Raw genomic sequence first — 19,657 nt, 5'->3', positions numbered from 1 at the left:
ATAGTCTTAATATCTGTACTTGTGAGAGTCACAAACAGCTGGAACCAAATTCATTGTGTGTATAAACCAGATTCTGGTTCTGATTCTGATTCTGATAAACTTGTCTGTAAAAACATAAATACATATATTTATAAAAACATTCAAAATTGATAAGTGAGAGTGAGAGAGTAACTGAGAATGACAGGTGTGTGAGAGCAACCGACTGAGATTGAGAGGTGTGTGAGAGTAACGGACAGATTGTGAGTCGCGCGAGAGCAACTGACAGAGCGATAGGTGTGTAAGAGCAACTGACACAGCGATAGGTGTGTGAGAGCAACTGACAGCGTGTCAGAGGTGTGTGAGAGTAACTGACTGAGATCGAAAGGTGTTCGAGAGCAACTGACAGAGTGTGAGAGGTGTGAGAGCAACTGACAGAGTGATAGGTGTGTGAGAGCAACTGACAGGGTGATAGGTGTGTGTGAGTGACTGACAGGGTGAGGCGTGTGAGAGCAACTGACAGGGTGATAGGTGTGTGTGAGTGACTGACAGGGTGATAGGTGTGTGAGAGTGACTGACAGGGTGATAGGTGTGTGTGAGTGACTGACAGTGTGAGAGGTGTGTGAGTGACTGACAGGGTGATAGGTGTGTGTGAGTGACTGACAGTGTGAGAGGTGTGTGAGTGACTGACAGCGTGATAGGTGTGTGTGAGTGACTGACAGTGTGAGAGGTGTGTGAGTGACTGACAGTGTGAGAGGTGTGTGAGTGACTGACAGCGTGAGAGGTGTGTGAGAGTAACTGACTGAGAATGAGGGGTGTGTAAGAGTAACTGAGAGTGAGAGAGGTATGAGAGAGTAACTCAGAATGTCAGGTGTGTGAGCGCAACTGACAGGGCGAGAGGTGTGTGAGAGTAACCAACAGAGTGAGTGGAGTGTGAGAGTGTGTAAGAGTAACTGAGAATGAGAGGTGTGAGAGAGTAACTGAGAGTGAGAGAGGTGTGTGACAGAAACTGACAGAGTGTGAGAGGTGTGTGAGAGTAACTGAAAGAGTGTGAGAGGTGTGTGAGAGTAACTGACAGAGTGATAAGTGTGTGAGAGTAACTGACAGAGAATGAGAGGTGTGAGAGAGTAACTGAGAGTGAGAGAGGTGTGTGACAGAAACTGAAAGAGTGTGAGAGGTGTGTGAGGGTAACTGACAGAGTGTGAGAGGTGTGTGAGGGTAACTGACAGAGTGTGAGAGGTGTGTGAGAGTAACTGACAGAGTGTGAGAGGTGTGTGAGAGTAACTGAGAAAAAGTAATTTCTTGTTTCTGTGAGAACGTTTGAGCAGAAGTAGGGGTGTGTCACTCTTTCTGTCCCATGTGTGATGGAGGGAAAGATGTAGACTGAGAGACAACAGTGGAGTGATGGTCAGCGGTGATGGTGGAGATGATTTAACTCTAAAATTGATAAAATGATAAAGATCATTTGATAAGGAACTTTTCATAAATAAAGAACATGCTCACTACAAAGGAATTAATGAATAAATGAACAAATGAATGAAATGATGGATTTATTGATAGATGAATGGATGGATGGATCAGTTGATGATTACTGAATGAATAAATACTATAGCTGTTTATAGCTGCAGTAATGTACAGTAAGTGAGAAGTAACTTCATGTCATGAAAAATGCGACATCAAACAGATAAATAATTGTTTTCTAATTAATTAAAGATTGTATTAGTTGATAAATTGCTGTGGTGTCAGTGGAATAAAACACGTGGTGAAGAGCTGTTAGAGGAAAATGATAAAATTCACAGCAGTTAAAGATTTTCTTTGGTAAGTTTCCATGAACAGGTTGTAGAAGGTGAAGGTGTAAAAGATGTAAAAGGTGTAGGTGTAAAAGGTGTAGAAGGCGTAGATGTAGAAGGTGTAGAAAGTGTAAAAGGTGTAGAAGGTGCAAAAGATGTAAGTGTAGAAGGTGAAGAATGTGTAGAATGTGTAAAGGTGTAGAAGGTACAGAAGGTGTAGAATGTGTAGAAGGTACAGAATGTGTAGAAGGTGCAGAATGTGTAGAATGTGTAGAAGGTGCAGAATGTGTAGAAGGTGCAGAATGTGTAGAATGTGTAGAAGGTGTAGAAGGTGTAACGGTGTAGAAGACGTAGAAGGTGTAACGGTGTAGAAGACGTAGAAGGTGCCTGCAGCAGATCCTCCTTCAGAAAGACTCAGTGACATAAATAAACGTTAGGTAAGTGACATGCATTGCCATGGTTACACACAGGTAGGTGATTTCTGTGATCCTGCAATGTAATTTAGATCTTGTGTGTGAAACGTGCTTCAAATAAAAACGACGTGTCAGAAAGGATATGACGCAATATCAAAATGGCAATTGTCAAATTCTAGCTTGTTCATTCTGGGTCCGTTCTATAACTCAGTGTCCTCGCGCATGCGCGGCCTCAGCCGGAATGTATGTGACGTCATCGTTCTTTTCCTTTCACTTTTAGAGAAGAGAAACGGCTAGCCGATTAGCTTAGCATGTTAGCATTCAGCTGTCTGGCTAACGACTTATTAAGGAGCTAACAAGCTGTAAAGTCAAGATTTATAATTCATTAAATAAAGTGGTTCTGTAGATGCGCTAACTTAAGCTAAACAATGCCCTGTTTATCAACTCGGTTCTATGAATCGGTTACTTTAATTGTATGTATTTTTGTGCTTGCAGGTTATTCGGTTCATCGATTCAGGTTCAGTTTGTGTGCTCGGGTGATTTCCCAAGGTATATTTGCAATCTAATAAATAATAAAGTTTTGTTATTTAATATGAAAGGTAAAAACAACAGAAACAGACAACAAATACTAACCACGTAATATATTATATAAACATAACCAAGTGTCTCTGAGAGGGAACAAATGGGAGAAATAATCGTGAGCCGTTTGGGAGTCGACTCATATTGATTAGCTGTGATTGATTTCGAGTGAAGCTTTCGCGCGTCAATCCTACATTTCCCATGATGCTCACGGCACGTGTGTGTGTGTATAGGTGTAGGCGTGACTTCCGCATTTCTTTTACCTCCCCCATGTTTTATTTTCAATTTATTTATTAATTTTTTTTAAAGACAGAAATGGAGGGTGATGGCGTCGTGTGTGACCGAGAGCACGCAGAGGGACGGGATGGTGTAGGGATGTAGAGCTACATTAATGCGTTAAGGAGACAGTGACACGGTAAACAAGGCAGATTTACACAATAGACAGATGACAAGAACAATAGACACGTTTATCTCTGAGCTCGTGTTCATACGGAGCTTTCTGCTTTCGGGGGAATAATCCGAATTTAACACCTTGTTGGGAAGGATTGTGTGTTTACATGGTGTTAAATTAAGCCTGGGCTGAGAGAGAGAGAGAGAGAGGGAGAGAGAGAGACAGACAGAGGGAGAGAGAGAGAGAGACAGAGGGAGAGACAGACAGACAGAGGGAGGGAGAGAGACAGAGGGAGAGAGAGAGACAGAGGGAGGGAGAGAGACAGAGGGAGAGACAGACAGACAGAGGGAGAGAGAGAGACAGAGGGAGAGAGAGAGACAGAGGGAGAGACAGAGAGACAGAGGGAGAGAGAGAGACAGAGGGAGGGAGAGAGACAGAGGGAGAGAGAGAGACAGAGGGAGAGAGAGAGACAGAGGGAGAGAGAGAGACAGAGGGAGAGACAGACAGACAGAGGGAGAGAGAGAGACAGAGGGAGGGAGAGAGACAGAGGGAGAGAGAGAGACAGAGGGAGAGACAGACAGACAGAGGGAGAGAGAGAGACAGAGGGAGGGAGAGAGACAGAGGGAGAGAGAGAGACAGAGGGAGAGAGAGAGACAGAGGGAGAGACAGACAGACAGAGGGAGAGAGAGAGACAGAGGGAGGGAGAGAGACAGAGGGAGAGACAGACAGACAGAGGGAGAGAGAGAGACAGAGGGAGGGAGAGAGAGACAGAGGGAGGGAGAGAGAGACATTTACGGATTATGATATAAATATAATAGTTATATTTCTAGTAATTCACGGTGTTATTTACACTCAGTACAAACCTGCACCAGCACAACGAATCTGTTCATCATCATTATTATTATTATAGTGAGTGAGTGAGAGAGAGAGAGAGAGAGAGAGAGAGAGAGAGAGAGAGAGAGAACACATGTAAAGCGAGCGACTGAGAGGGGACGAGAAAAAGGGAAGGCAAGAGAAAAAGGCGAAAGCAACAAGGAAGCGCTCCCTGTATCCTGCGTCCCTCCGAGCGCCTGAGCTTTACTGCTGCACATTAGTATTATTATTGTTCTGTTTTTTACAACTGAACCGAATCATTTCTGATGCGCGCGCCGGGACGATGCGACTCGGCGCTAATCACAGGTGAGGGAACCTTTTAATGTGCTCCGAATTCATGACACACTGTTTATTTGTGTTCTAATCAAAGCTCCTGGAGCGAACACACCAGTCTACAGGCTCATGTGTAGCACGTTAGCATGTTAGCATTGCTCTTATTGCCCTCTCGGTGCTAGCTTTAGCAGCTGTGTGTTATCATCATCATCATCATCATCATCTTCCTCATTACATAACTGTTATATATTAACCTCATATACTGTTAACTCTCAACAAGCATGATGGCAAGCTAAGCTAGGATATGCTAACTAGCTAGCTAGTAAGCTAACACACACAGTGTTGCGCATCATTACGTTATTGGGGTGTGTGTGTGTGTGTGTGTGTGTGTTAGCTATCTAGCCATGAATATTTTGCCTTTTAGATTCGTTAAATCGTCATTTTATGAAACCCTGCAGGTCGGACATGTGAGCTGGGATTTAATGACCAATGTTTATCATATTATCACTAATAACTACTTAATAAATAAATAAATAAACAGAAAATGAGCCCGCGAGGTTATACGGCTAATCACATTGTATTAGCATCTCCTTAGCTAGCTAGCTGTGCCTACACACACACACACACACACACACACACACACACCTCGGGGTAGTTTATGTAATATATACATGTAATGATTTCACTTTTTAGAACATTTAGATTTATTTCTGAGGGGTGAATAAAAAGTTCTCACAGTGAAATAACTAATGTTTACAATCTTCTGTATTATTCATTAACTGTGATAATAGAGCAGAAATGTACAGATTTGTCTCTATTCTGTAAAGGAAAATAAAGTGATATAGTGATAATAATTATTTTAATCAAATATTACTTGAAAAATAATTTATACATTTTGATTTAAGGTGTAAAATGAAGAAGAAAAACCGAGATGTTGAATGAAATAAAATGTGTTTAGGTTTATTTTATTTTATCCACATGAAAGAATTTAGAAAATAATAAAACATTTTTATTTTATGCAAATGTAACAAGGAAAGACATTTAAACAAATATTATAACTTATAAATATTATAAACAAATATTATAAACTAAGTATATTGTATAAACTAAGTATTTTGTTGCTACATTAATGATTTTTTTTTATTTTGCTTTTACCAAAAAATGAATCTAACAATCTAACCCAGATTTTCATAAAATAAATATCTAAAATATGATACCTTTTTATTATTATTAGAAAAAAATATAAAATTATAATGACGGAAAAGAATGTTGCAGATGTGCATTTACCTGTAGTAGAAGGGCTCGTGTGTGTGCTCACACGCTGTAGAATGGCACGGATGTTTGGGTGTGTGTGTGTACTCACACTCAGTGGAGGGGCGCGCGTGTACCCGCAGTGGAGGGGCGCGCGTGTACCCGCAGTGGAGGGGCGCGCGTGTACCCGCAGTCGGAGGGGCGCGCGTGTACCCGCAGTGGAGGGGCGCGCGTGTACCCGCAGTGGAGGGGCGCGCGTGTACCCGCAGTCGGAGGGCATGTGTGCTCGTGCGCCGTACTCACAGTAGAAGGGCGCTCGTGTAGTGTGTGGGGGTGTGTAGTGTGTGTGAATGCGGGTGTGTAATGTGTGTGTGTATGTGAGGTGTGTAGTGTGTGTATAGTGTATAATGTGTGTGGGGGGTTTAATCTGTGTGTGTATAGTGTGTGGGGGTTGTGTAATGTGTGTGTGTGGGGGGGGTTGTGTAATGTGTGTGGGGTTGTGTAATGTTTGTGTGTGGGGGTTGTGTAATGTGTGTGTGTGGGGTGTGTGTGTGTGAAATGTGTGTGTGGTGGAGGGGGTGTGTGTGTGGCGGGGGTGGCGGGAGTGAGGGGGGGGGGGGGGGGGGGGGAATGCGTGTGTCCCGGGGTTCGTGGTAAGGTTTGTGGGTGAGCTGTAGGGCTGGGGGTTGTGTTTTGTCATTTGTTTAGTGGTTTGTGTTTGTGCTGATTTGTGTGTCTGGGGACCGCCCCACTCCGGAAGCCCCCCATACCCCGGTCCACCGGGGGGCGCCTTCCAGACACCGATCGGGAGGGAACCCTTAATTTGAGCAGGTCCCCCTGCTTCCCTCATACCCCGCTAGAAACACCAAAAAACGATTGTAACGCATCACCCAACCCGGGCGGACCTCACTATACCCCTACACGGCATTACAAGCGAACAGTGGGTAAAAACCAACAACGTCTGAGCACCCTCTATCCTACCCTCACGGTCAACTTCTAACACTATGGACCCCTCAAAGCAAGAGCAAGGGGCAGCCAGCTGCCAGCATATCGGGATCGGCACCGGCCGTCCCGGTCTGTGTCAGTGGTCAACGCCGCATGTGCACAAGCCATCCCGCAGCTCCCATACCTCGCCACCGATCTTCTCCCCACCCACGACGCCTTTTTATGGTGAGATCCCGCGCCGCGTGGCGGGAGGAGCTACGACCAAAGCCCCTCTTGTCGCAACAGCCCGAAGCCACCCCCCCCGGTTCCCCCGACCCCCCAGATCCCCCCACCCTTTCGGGACTCTACTTCATTAAGAGAGGCCTTTCCACTCCCCGGCACACTAGGGGCGCCCCCCGATATTATCATGCCAACACGAGACCAGAGTTCCCATGCCCCCCTACTGTCCTCGAACTCCAGCTCCGCCCCCAACTTCAACGTATTGACTTTTTTCATGCAAATATTCTAGTGCGCTAACCGCCGGCCGAGGGGGGAAATCCAAAGCCAAATGGCTTCCTCGGTGTTTCGTCTTATCCACATTGCACTTGGCTGCGACGATCCGCCAAATCCCCTTTCCACCGGCCTGGGGCGCTCGCGTTGCCTTATGAAGTGGCTACCACTTACCATCATCTTCCCGAACCACCAGGCCCACGCCATTGGGGAAGATCGGATCCCCCTCCGTTGGGGAGGAGTCGCCTGCGCGGGGGGTAGGAACGGGCGGTGTCCCTGGTGGGCGGGTTGGGGGGGGGCGCACTTGGTGGCCTCCCTTACGAACGGAGATACTAGGGCGGGAAGGCAGATCAGCTCAACGGAGGGTCCCCCACCTCTGTCGCCAGGGCGGGGGCGGGAGTGGGGAGTAGCGGAGGTATCTTACCACCGTTTTCGCCCACTGGGGGGGACACCGTCCCTGCGAGGGGGCCATAGGCCACGGGTTCCAGACAGCGACCACGAGGTCGCGGGAGAGAGGCCCTTTCTCCCTTCGTGTCGCCGCTGCGTTCGGCCTCATCAACTATTCTTTCACCCCCCCTCCGTGTCCGGGGGGAGGATGCGGGGAGACTCCACAGGGGGAAGGGGGGAGCCCGTGCACGCCTTCAATGCTGGCACTACCCCACGCCTCGGCCAGCGGGTGAATCGCCCCTCGGACCCTCTCTCATCGACCCACTGGCTCAGGGATCCATAGATTCCGGATGCTGCTTCAAAAGCACTTTTGAGCGGGGCTCACACACACCGCCCTATCGGTTTTCTCGACACCCCTCCCGCCCCTCCCTCTACCTCAAGCCTCTTCGAACCCCCTATAAAACACCCTCTTGACTCCAACGGGTTTTATTGGTTTCCGCCCTTCTGCATTTCGACGCACGGCGAGTAGCTGCGTACCCCACCCAGCCCCTCATCGCGGTCAGGCAGGCTCCAAAAGCTTTTGACCTGCGCTGCCCCTCTCCCACTCGGGTATACCCCCACCCCACCTATCGCCCCCCCACTTGACCCGGACCTCCGGGGGACGGAGGAAGGGGAATAATCGATACTGAGCCTAACACTCCCTCATTTTAACGCCAGGCCGCAGGCGGGGGGCCCGGATACCTGTGCAAGATGTGCTACGGGGGGCGGGGGCGGGGGCCGGTGAAGGGGGCCAACCGGACTTCCCTTCCCGGCACCCAATGAGATCAGCGCACTTATAAGCGGGGGGGGTGGGTAGTGGGCCGGGCTGGCGTGGAGGGTGGTGAAGGGATAGCAGTGCTGGCGCGACGGGTGGCGGACCGGAACGACAGCGGCCGGACTCCACGACGCTGGACCGCGGTCTCAGCTGCGCTGCACATTATTGTGCGCCGGGGAACATTGTGCATCATCAAAACGCAACATTACCCCTACCCCCTCGCCTCTTACATCAATACCCCCCCCCTACTCACACCGAAAACAGCCTCTATTACCACCGCAAACCAGCAACGTGGTCCTGCTACTAACAAAGACTAGCCACAGGTACGGAATCCGAGGAGCTATTACTTCATGCACTCAAACCCGCACCTTACAGTTGTTGCACAACGAACCAAACCAAGGATACAACGAGCCTACAAAGCGACTGAACAGTGCCCGGCAACTAAACCGGCGCCAAATGCAGGGCCGCTAGACCTATCACCTAGATCCCCCTTCCCGCTGCCCACACACTCGCCTCCGCTTATACCTACTCGAGGTAAACTTCAACCCAGGCAACACGCATCTCCGTCCTCCCGGTCCGATTGAAAAATTTCACCCTACACAGGAAGCACGCGATACAACGGAAAGGCCTCAACAATGGGGGGGAGCCCGTAAGAGTCTCCCCCGTCCAAATCCGTAGTGGTCGTGAAGGCATCCTGAAACCTGCCGCCATGGGATCACATCACACCCCCGAGGCCAGATTTCCGTCCGGGGCTAGCAGTATACCGCCCTTACGAGGTGGAAGGGACGAACCAGCCATAGTGCAACACCGACCCAGCCCATCCCAAACTAACCCTCAAGAGCTATGGCGGGGTGGGAGGCCAATCGGTGGGTTTACCACGCTCGGGGCTGATTGTCAGGCGGGGCACACCTGCAGCCCGTTCTCTTTTCATCGCGGGGGCAGCATGCTAGCACTGTTTCAGGGAGGGACCTGACGCGGGGGACCGGGGGGGCTGCCTCACATCCCTGCGTTGCTTCAGGGCACCTAGGACGTCGCTACCTATCGGCCAATAACCCGGACCACTCCCTTAGACTCGGGGGAGCGGGAGGCTAAACTCGAGCAGCGCCACCTGGGGCACGTTCGGGGCGTGCGGGCCTCGCCACCTCCTCGGGGCGCGCAATTCGTTGAAGGGGAAGCCCGGGACGGGCCGGGAGGAGGCAACTGAGCAACATGCCCGTCCCCGAAGCTCGGAGGGTAACAAGCGTGGGCCCGGAGGGTTCGCATCGCTATCACCTTTGGGGGGGGCGAACCCAACGGCAGGGCGGGGCTGGGTCAGGTCCCGGGGGGACTTCCTATCGCTCGACGTGGGAGGGACCTTCACGTGGAAGGTATCCGGGTAGGGCGCGGCCCCGCGGGGGAGGGGGGGGGGGTGGTTGGGGGCAGGTCGGGGGGCGGGTTATGGGGTTTGAGCGGGGGGGCAGGGGTGAGGGGGGTCGTGGGGTGTGATGGGTTGGGGTGGTAATGTGTGAGTGTGGGGTTGTTTAATGTGTATGTGTGTGTGAGTGTGGGGTTGTTTAATGTGTATGTGTGTGAGTGTGGGGTTGTTTAATGTGTATGTGTGTGTGAGTGTGGGGTTGTGTAATGTGTATGTGTGCTGGAGGTGGGGTGTGTATGTGTTGTAGTGGGGTTGTGTAAGTGTGTGTGTGAAGGAGGGAGGGGAGGGGCGGGGGGAAGGGGTAGGGGAGGAGGGGGTGGGGGGAAGGGGGAGGGGGGGGAGGGGGGGGGGGGACGGGCTGGGGGCGGAGGGGGGGGGGGGGCGAAGGGGGGGTGGGGGGGCGGGGGGGGGGGGGGGTGGGGGGGGGGGGGGGGGTGGGGGAGGGCGGGGGGGGGGGCTGGGGTGTGGGAAGGGGGGGGTGGGTGGCGGGGGGGTGGGGGTGGGGGGGGGGGGTGGGGTGGGGGGGATGGGTGGGAGGGGGGGGTGGAAAGGGGGGGGTGGGGGGGGGGAAGGGAGGTGGGGGGGGGGGGTGGGAAGGGGGGGGTGGAGGGGGGGGGGGGGCAGGTGGGGGGGGGGCTGGGTGGGTTGGGATTGGATGAGGCTGGGGGGTGGGGGGGGGTGGTGTGGGGGGCGGGGGGGGTGGGGGGGGGTGAGGGGGGGTCGGTTGGGTAATGTGGTTGTGGAGTGTGGGGGTGGTGCGAGGGGTGGGGGTAGTTGGGAGGGGGGAGTGGGGGGTTGTGTATGTGTGTGAGTGTGAGGGTTGTGTAATGTGTGGAGTGTGGGGTGTTGTAATGTGTGGAGGGTGGGGGGTTGTAATGTGGGTGTGGTGGGGTGTTGTGTAGTGTGTGGGTGGGGGGTGTAAGGGTGTGTAATGTGGGTGTGGGGGGGTTGTGTAGGGTGGAGGAGGTTGGGATGTGTGTGGGAGGGGGTTGTTCGATGTGTGTGGAGGGGTGTGGTAATATGTGGGTGTGTGGTGGGGTAAGTATAGTGTGTGTTTGGGGTGGTGTTAATGTTGCTAATATGTGTGTGTTGGGCGGCGGGTTTGTGGTGTCGGGTGTGTGTGTGTGATGCTGTCGTGTGTGGTTTGGTGATCCGCGGGGGGGTGGGGGTGGGGAGTGGGGGGAGGGGGGGGGGGGGTGGGGAGGGGGGTGAGGGGGGGGGGGGGAATGTGGGGGGGTGACTGCGGTGGGGGGGGAAGGTGTGTGGGGGGGTGGGAGAGTGTGGGAATTGGGGTAGGGTGTGTGGCGGCGGAGCAGGGGGGGGTTGTGTAATGTGTGTGTGTGTGTGAGTGTGGGGTTGTGTAATGTGTGTGTGAGTGTGGGGTTGTGTAATGTGTGTGTGTGTGTGTGAGTGTGGGGTTGTGTAATGTGTGTGTGTGTGTGTGTGTGTGTGTGTGGGGTTGTGTAATGTGTGTGTGTGTGTGTGTGTGTGTGAGTGTGGGGTTGTGTAATGTGTGTGTGTGAGAGAGTGTGGGGTTGTGTAATGTGTGTGTGTGTGTGTGTGTGTGTGTGTGTGAGTGTGGGGTTGTGTAATGTGTGTGTGTGTGAGTGTGGGGTTGTGTAATGAGTGTGTGTGTGTGTGAGTGTGGGGTTGTGTAATGTGTGAGTGTGGGGTGTGTGTGTGCGGTGTGTGAGGTTGGGCTGTGTGGGTTGTGTAGTGTGTGTTGTGTGTGTGTGGGGTTTGTGTAGTGTGCATGACTGGGTGAACTGTGTGTGGGGGTGGTAGGTGTGTGTGTGTGTGGGTTGTTGTAGTGTGGAATGTGTGGGCGGGGGTATGTGTAGTGGTGTGTGGGGGGGGGTGTGTGTGGTGGGGGGTGTGTAGTGACATGTGTCGGGGGGGGTGTGTTAGTGTGTGGGGGGGGGGGTGTGTAGGGTGGGGGGGGCGGGGGCGTTGCGGTAGGTGTGTGTGTGTGCGGGTTGTGTGTAGTGTCGGGGTGGGGTGGGGTGGGGTAAGTGTGTGGAGGGTGTGGGGTTAGTTGTAGTGTGTGTGGGTGCTGGGCTGGGGTGGTTGTGTAGTGTGGTGTGTGTGTGGTGTGTGCTGTGTGTGAGTGTAGTAGGTGATGTTGGGTGCTGTGTCGGGGTTGTGTATTGGTGTTGTGGGGTATGTGTAAGGTTAGTAGAGTCGGTGTGTGCGCGGGTGGGGTTGGTAGTGGCTGTGTGTGGGGTGTTGTAGGTGATTGTGGTGTGGAGGTTGAGGTTAGTGTGTAGTGGGGTTGGGGGGGCCGGGGTGTTGGTAGGGTGTGTGTGTGGGGGGGGGGTTTGTGTAGTGTGTGGGGCGGGGGGAGGGTGGGGGTTGGAAGGCCAGTGCGCGGAGGGGGGGGAGGGGGAGGGGTGGTTTTCTTTTTTCTTTTGTGTAGTATGTGGGGGCGGATGCGGCGGCGGGCGAAGGGGCGGTGGAGGGGGGGCCGGGGAGAGGGGGCTTGGGGGGGGGGGGGGCGGGGGGGGGAGGGGGGGGGGTGGGGGAGGGGGGGGGGGGGGGGCGGGTGAGGGAGGGCGGGGGGGACAGAGGGGGCGTGGGGGGGGGGGCGGGGGCGAGCAGAGGAGGCGCGAGAGGGTGGGGTTAGTGGGCAGTTGAGCGTGGGATCGTACGAGTGTAGAGGGGTCGTGGTGAGTTGAGAGGGTGTGCCGGGGAGCAGTGAGTGGGTGTGGAAGGGTAGGCAGGGGTGCTGTGTGAGTTGTGTCAGAGTGATGGGGTGGCGTGTGTGTAAGGGTGAGAGTGTGGAGTGAGTTGCGGAGGGTGAGTGTAGCGGCGCGAGTGGTGAGAGGGTGTGTGGGTAGAGTCAGTGAGAGTGGGTGATGGAGGGCTGTGCGCGCTGCTGAGGTGGGGTGTTGGGGTGAGTGGTGCGTGCTAGAGTAGAGGGCCCGCGGAGAGGGGCGTGTGATGAGGTGCGTGAGCAAGGCGTGCGCGCGAGAGGGGTGGTGCGTGGCGCGAGAGATCGGGGAGTGGTGTCGGTGTAGGCAGGTGTGTGCGAGCGAGGGCTGTGTGAGGAGCGAGTGGGTGGGGTTGTGAGGGCCGAGTAGCAGCATAGCGCGGGAGGGACCTGGGTGTGAGAGGGCGCGGGTTGACCACAGGGAGAGAGTGTGTGTGTGGTGTGTTGTGGGGTGACGTGACGTGAGTGGAGGGGTGTGTGCGGAGCGAGCAGGGAGATGTAGCGGGGTAGGTGATGATGCGTGTGGTGTGGTGTGGGTGAGTGTGACAGAGGGTGGGGAGATGAGGGCGTGTGGGTGAGGAGTCGGGCGACGCGTGGAGGGCGGTGGGGAGTGCGCAGTGAGGGCCTAGGCAGCGTTGTAGCGGGTAGTGTAGTGAGTTGTGGAGGGGTAGGGTGGGTGCGTGCGAGGGGAGAGTCGGTGATGTGTGAGGGGTCATGAGTGTTGTGTAGGGAGTAGTGTGTGGGGAGAGGGGTGGAGGGGTGTGTGCGCGTACGAAGGAGTGTGCGAGTGAGGGAGATGTAGGGTAGTATGGGTAGAGGTGGGGCACTGTGGCGGGGTGTGTAGTGCGGGGTGGTGTGGTGTGGGTGTTCGTGAGGGTAGTCTGTTTGTGTGGGGGGGGTTGTGTAGTGGTAGTGTGTGTGTGTGGGGGGTTGTGTAGTGGTAGTGTGTGTGTAAATGTGGGGTTGTGTAGTGTGAGTGTGGGGTTGTGTAGTATGTGTGTGTGTGGGTTTGTGTAATGTTTGTGTAGTGTGTGTGTGGGGGAGGTTGTGTAAGGTGGCGGGGGGGGTGGGGGGGGGGTCCGGGATGAAGGGGGGGGGGGGGGGCGGGCGGCGGGGGTCGATCAGGAGGGCGGGGGGGGGGTAAGGGGGGGGAAGGCGGTGGACGGGGGCGGGGGGGGAGGGGGGGGGGGAGGGGGGGGGGGATGGGGGGAAGGCGGGGCGGGGGGGGGGGGTGGGGGGGGGAGGCGGGGGGGGGGGGGGGAGTGGGGCGGGGGGGGGGGGGGGGGGGGAGGGGGGGGGGGTGGGGAAGAGGGGGGGGGGGGGGGGGAGGGGGAGGGGGGGGGGGGGGGAGGGGGAAGTGGTGGACGAGGGGAGAGGGAGGAGGAGCGAAGAGGGAGCGGGCGGGGAGAGGGGTGAAGTGTGAGAGCGGGGATGAGAGTGACCGTGTTGGGTGCGGGCTGGTGTCGGTGTTGTGGTGATAGTGTGGTGTGGGGGGTTGTGTTGTGTGTGGTGTGTAATGTATGGGTGTGGGGTGTAATGTGAGTGTGTGTGTGTGTAAAGTGTGTGTGTGTGTGTGTGTGTGTAAAGTGTGTGTGTGTGTGTGTGTGTGTGTGTGTGTGTGTGATCTGATGGTATCTGGTAGTTAGTGAGTGCTGCTCCTGTAGAGATCTGGACACATGACACATTAAGACCTTCTCAGTTTAACTGGTACCACAACGGCCCAGAGACCAGGGTCAGGAAAAGCTCCAAGGTGGAGGCACAAGCTTAAATTGTATTGTGAGTCTAAAAGCAGAGGAGAGGTGGTGCTGCTCCATCAGGGACTAAAACAGAGCATCACTGAGCTGGAACACATCTACTACATGTTCAGAGAAACCACCTACCATCAGGACCAGATCCACACCTCCATGGTTCAGCTTCAAACTGTCGGAAATACAAACTGCAGTTTAAATTCAACACAAAACTACATTTGCTGCTTTGTGTTTTCATCTGAAACATCTCACATCATGGAGCTCCTTCACGTCTTCATCCATCAGCCAGCATGTTGTGGAGGAGCTCATCTTCATCCATCAGCCAGCATGTTATGGAGGAGCTCATCTTCATCCATCAGCCAGCATGTTATGGAGGAGCTCATCTTCATCCATCAGCCAGCATGTTATGGAGGAGCTCATCTTCATCCATCAGCCAGCATGTTGTGGAGGAGCTCATCTTCATCCATCAGCCAGCATGTTGTGGAGGAGCTCATCTTCATCCATCAGCCAGCATGTTATGGAGGAGCTCATCTTCATCCATCAGCCAGCATGTTATGGAGGAGCTCATCTTCATCCATCAGCCAGCATGTTATGGAGCGTAGCTCGCGTTCGCGGCTTGAGTTCCTGAGGTCACTGCGTTTGATCGTGCTGGTTTGGTGGTTATGAAGATTGTTGTACATTTTCACCAGATGCTTGTAACACCCCCCCCCCCCCATGTTTGTTTGTTTTCTTTGTGTTTTGTTGGTTGCTATTTAACATGAAGTGTGTGTTATAAACAAAACAGGGGTGTGTAAACTTTTAGATCCACTGTAGATACATTTATCATTATATATTCAGCCAGTAAAAACTCATGATTCTCTCCCTCTGCTTTGTGTGTGTGTGTGTGTGTGTGTGTGTGTGTGTGTGTGTACAGAGTGTAGAGGTGATGTCGGGCAGTAAGGCTCTGGGGGGGGCGAGGCGGCGCCGTACCCGTTGCCGGCGCTGTCAGGCCTGTATGCGCTCCGAGTGCGGAGAGTGTCACTTCTGCAAGGACATGAAGAAGTTTGGGGGACCAGGACGCATGAAACAGTCCTGTCTACTGAGACAGTGTACTGCTGTGAGTAAACACGCACACACATCACTTACGCACACGTTACACACACACACGTTACACACACACACGTTACACACACACAGAATGGTGAAAAACATTACACACATTGTACCCTGCTGTTACCCCCTGCACTGTTCCGTTGTGCCCACAAAGCTCTGCCATGGTGACACTGAGTGTTCGTGTTAGACTGGATGCTGGTTTATTTCCCGCAGGGTCACTGCTCACACATTCACTTCCTGTGTGTGTGTGTGTGTGTGTGTGTGTGTGTGTGTGTGTGTGTGTGTGTGTGTGTAGCCTGTGCTTCCTCACACGGCGGTGTGCTTTGCGTGTGGAGAAGCGGGGAAGGAGGACACTGTGGAGTCTGAGGAGGAGAAGTTCAGTCTCTCTCTGATGGAGTGTACCATCTGCAATGAGATCATCCACCCCAGCTGCCTTAAGGTCTGTCTGTGTCCGTCTGACTGTCTGTGTCTGTCCGTCTGTCTCAGCCTGTCTGTCTGTCCGTCTGTCTGCCTGTCTCTGTCTGTCTGTCTGCCTGTCTCTGTCCGTCTGTCTGCCTGTCTCTGTCCGTCTGTCTGCCTGTCTCTGTCCGTCCGTCTGCCTGTCTCTGTCCGTCTGTCTGCCTGTCTGTCTGCCTGTCTGTCTGTCTGTCTGTCTGTCTGTCTGTCTGTCTGCCTGTCTGTGTCTGTCTGCTTGTCTGTCTGCCTGTCTGTCTGTCTGTCTGTCTGTCTGCCTGTCTGTCCTTCTGTCTGCCTTCAGGTTGTCCGGTCTTGTTGTTTCTCTGTCTGTTCCTCTGCTTTGTCTGTGTGTCTGTCTTCATTTCTGTGTGTGTGATAAATCTAAAAAGAAAATCTGAGCTGTTATAACTGTCTTATTACTGTATATTCCTGCTCCCTAAATTAGTGTGTGTCCCTGATTACTAGATTGTGTCACATGACACAGACCGTGTGTGGAGTGAGTGATGCATTGTGTGTTGATCACTGGTGTTTCCTGACAGATGGGTAAAGCAGAAGGCATCATTAACGATGAGATCCCGAACTGCTGGGAGTGTCCCAAATGTCACAAGGAGGGCAAAACCAGTAAGGTGAGGGTTTAAACTCCAGCAGCACCACCACACTGTTCTGCTGTAAGTACATCAGCACCCTCGCTCAGTTCCTCTGGTCTTTTATCCCTCAGGATGGTGATGGTTTAGGGAAGCGGCGGTTAGATAACGGTGAAGTCGGTCGGTGGAAGCTCACAGACGATCCGCCTCCGAGCAAAAAGAAACCTCCGTCTGCAGAGGAGACGCGCCAGGATGGGCAGAAACGCAAGAAGGAGAAGGAGCTGTCTCAGGACAGCGGGCCTAAGAAGAAGGTTAGAGAGCTTAACGCTCAGTACCTGTTAGCATGAGTGTGTACCAATTGAAACAGGAAGTGAGCAGGACCTCACAGTGATGTCATGTTTCTGTCTGTACAGATGAAAGGCGCTCGGGAAAAACACCTGAAAAAGGTACGAGTTGCGTCATCATCTAGATTCAGTTTAATGCTGTGAGAATACTGGGTGCTGAACTGGTGGCTATAAGGTTGTGTTACTGTTAGCTTCATCATCATCATCCTCACAGCTCAGGCTACACCCCTGGTCACTGATGGAGTGTGAAATGTTCTTAAAACTCTGTGTGTTTTTGCAGCAGAAACAGAAGCCGAACTCTTCTGACTCTGTTGAGACAAACGGGCCAAACTCCACCTCTGGGGTTCAAGGGTCAGCCGGCGTGGGCTCAACGACGCAACCGCCGTCTTCAACCTCCAATCAGGATCAGCGTTCTCACCACCGGGAGAAACTGGAGCGGTTTAAACGCATGTGCCAGCTGCTGGAGCGCACCAGAGATTCATCCTCCTCCTCTTCTTCTTCCTCCAGCTCAGAGTCAGACTCGGATTCTGACTCGGACTCAGATTCGGCGTCTCCTGGCGGTGCTTCTGAACCGTCGTCCCCGGCGACGACATACAACTCCCGGGAGAGAGAGCGTGAGAGAGAACGTGAGCGAGAACGTGAACGAGAGAGGAATCGCCGTCTGGCTGAACTGGGCTTCAGCGCAAGTGACGACTCCGAAGGTGAGAGGACGGGAAATGAACAGGAACAGGAAGTGACATCAGAGGAAACTCAGCAACAACAGCAGCGCAGCCGGAAATCCGAAAACACTCCGAGGGGACGCAAACCGGTTGCAGTGTCCGAGATCGAGGACGAGGACGCAGCAGGGGGCGGAGAGAAAAACAGAAAACCAGGACTGCTGACTCCGCCCTCTCCGTCAGCCCTTTCCTCCAGTCAGCACCAGCCTTCCATAGGCCACACCCACTCAGAGGGCGTGTCAAAACGCAGCAACGGACAGGAAGTGTCACGGAATGGGCGGACACGGATGGAGAAAGAGAACGCCAAGGGTAACAGTGGAGGCACTAATTCTAACGCTAATCATCGACACCAGGCTAACAAAACAGGCCGCGCTGGAAAAATGCGGAGTGGGACGAAGCAGTCTACGACGCAGACGACAGGAAGTGGGACCGCAAACGGAGGAAACGGAGGCGTCCTCCTATCCAGTCCGGCATCCCGCATCGCAGCCCAGCTGACGTTTATCTCTCCGCCCAGAGCGGTGCAGATGGAGAGGCACCTGGTGCGTCCTCCGCCTGCCTGTCCCGAGCCACACTGCCTCCTGCTGGACAGCGGGGCGTCTCACGTCCTTCCTCGAGACGTCTGGCTCAGAGTGTTTCAGCACCTTAACCACAAACAGCTGTGTCTCTGCATGAGGGTGTGCAGGACATGGAGCCGCTGGTGAGGCCTTTATCACTACACCGCTGTCATCACACACACGATACGAGTGCATCTGTACCTCGTACACACTCCTGTCCTCTGTCCTGTCCACCTTGTCGATGATCAGCTTATCATGCGCTAATCGTCCTGTTTGTAATGGGCAGGTTTTATGGTTAAGTGAATTAGCTCTCTGTGCTAAGGTGCTAAGGTTAGAGCATCTCTGTGCTAAGGTGCTAAGGTTAGAGCATCTCTGTGCTAAGGTGCTAAGGTTAGAGCATCTCTGTGCTAAGGTGCTAAGGTTAGAGCATCTCTGTGCTAAGGTGCTAAGGTTAGAGCATCTCTGTGCTTCCTCTCTCATCTGAAACTGTGCTGATGTGTCGGATGTCCAGGTGCTAACAGATTTTAGTGTTCTTCTAAACTGTAAGCTTTCTCTGACACTCAGCACGACTCATTACAGTGTAAATGTACAAGCGTTTCACGTTGCCTTGTGTGTACACTTGTATACGTGTGTGTGTGTGTGTGTGTGTGTGTGTGTGTGTGAATAAACACTCTGTGATTTACAACAGCTTTTTATTATAAAAGAAGTTCTGAACACTATTTATATGTAATTCCCGATATATATTTTATGTTCAGGTGCTGCGATAAAAGACTGTGGACTCGGATCGATCTCAGCCGTCAGAAGTCCATCACCCCCCCAATGCTGAGTGGTATAATCCGCCGCCAGCCTGTCGCCCTCAATCTGGGTTATACCAATATCTCCAAAAAACAGCTCATGTGGCTCATCAACCGCTTACAAGGTACAGATATACTACCCCTATATATATACTGTAAACGTTCTGTACATATTTCTCTCTATATATTATATTTATCTACAGGAACTTTTTACAGACCCCAGAAAGGGCTGTTCTTCCAGTCTGTACAGAGACACGAGCCTTAATGTTCTCAGAACACTGCTGGGCCCCTGAGCAAGGCCCTTAACGCTCAGTTGCTCAGTCTGCTAAATGCCATAAATATAAATGAATCATAAAGCAACATTCATGTCCTCACCACTGTGTGTAGACTTGTGTGTAGGTCTGAGCTGTGTTCCTGTACTGTGTGTGTGTACATGGAGGTCTCAGGATGTTCTCCTTGAGATCAGACAGGTTAGAGCCTTTGTGGAAGCTGTTGTTATAGCGACTGTGTGAGAGGAGCTTAGAGCTGAAGGCTTTCACCTGCTTCCTTTGGGTTGTTGTAGTTAATACTGTTAGCTTCTTCGTCCTGTGTCGCTCCTGCAGTGGCGTTTTTGTGCAATGCTTAGTGTGCAAACGTCCATCCGTCCATCCGTCCATCCATCCATAATTTATCTGCTTTGTGTGTGTCAGGTCTGTTGGAGTTGAATGTATCGGGCTGTCCATGGTCTTCTGTCTCGGCTCTGTGTCAGACGGTTTGTCCCTGTCTGCGTCTGCTGGATCTGAGTCGAGTCGAAGACCTAAAAGATTCACACCTGAGGGAACTTCTGGCCCCGCCCAACTCTGACACGCGCACAGGTCAGTTCGTTATCTTATACAATATCGTTATTAATCTGATCCCTCGTTACTGTTCCCTGTACCATATATATTCCTTGTGTGTGTGTGTGTGTGTGTGTGTGTTTGTAGGAGAGAGTAGGGGTGGGCGGTTCCAGAATGTTACTGAGCTGCGATTGGCTGGTTTGGAGGTGACGGATGCAGCATCTCGGCTGCTGGTTCGCTACCTGCCTC

The 19,657-nt window shown here is 53.0% G+C and overlaps 1 protein-coding gene across 5 annotated transcripts in view; it reads left to right on the top strand.

Annotated features, from left to right (window-relative positions):
- The first annotated feature begins 137 nt into the window (after positions 1 to 137).
- Positions 138 to 19,657, top strand: part of zgc:158376 (uncharacterized protein LOC100101643 homolog) — a 24,781-nt gene continuing 5,261 nt past the window's right edge. The window contains exons 1-11 of one of the 5 annotated variants that reach the window (XM_047807862.1): positions 2,058 to 2,203; positions 2,675 to 2,728; positions 14,967 to 15,149; positions 15,441 to 15,584; positions 16,141 to 16,227; positions 16,320 to 16,496; positions 16,599 to 16,631; positions 16,810 to 17,942; positions 18,555 to 18,718; positions 19,283 to 19,447; positions 19,556 to 19,657. The exon at positions 19,556 to 19,657 is cut by the window's right edge and continues 114 nt beyond it. In XM_047807862.1, the coding sequence (XP_047663818.1) occupies positions 14,979 to 15,149; positions 15,441 to 15,584; positions 16,141 to 16,227; positions 16,320 to 16,496; positions 16,599 to 16,631; positions 16,810 to 17,942; positions 18,555 to 18,718; positions 19,283 to 19,447; positions 19,556 to 19,657 (2,176 nt within the window). In that variant the 5' untranslated portion in view covers positions 2,058 to 2,203; positions 2,675 to 2,728; positions 14,967 to 14,978. Of the gene's footprint in view, positions 274 to 2,053; positions 2,204 to 2,674; positions 2,729 to 3,868; positions 4,329 to 14,966; positions 15,150 to 15,440; positions 15,585 to 16,140; positions 16,228 to 16,319; positions 16,497 to 16,598; positions 16,632 to 16,809; positions 17,943 to 18,554; positions 18,719 to 19,282; positions 19,448 to 19,555 lie in introns of those variants that run through there. The other 4 variants (XM_047807863.1, XM_047807861.1, XM_047807864.1 and 1 more) reach the window with 4 other exon arrangements.

Source organism: Tachysurus fulvidraco, chromosome 24 (assembly GCF_022655615.1).
Source record: "Tachysurus fulvidraco isolate hzauxx_2018 chromosome 24, HZAU_PFXX_2.0, whole genome shotgun sequence".
In the NCBI taxonomy this organism is placed as follows: domain Eukaryota; kingdom Metazoa; phylum Chordata; class Actinopteri; order Siluriformes; family Bagridae; genus Tachysurus; species Tachysurus fulvidraco.
The sequence above is the reverse complement of the archived record's forward strand: the minus strand, read 5'-3'. Positions and strand labels throughout refer to the sequence as shown.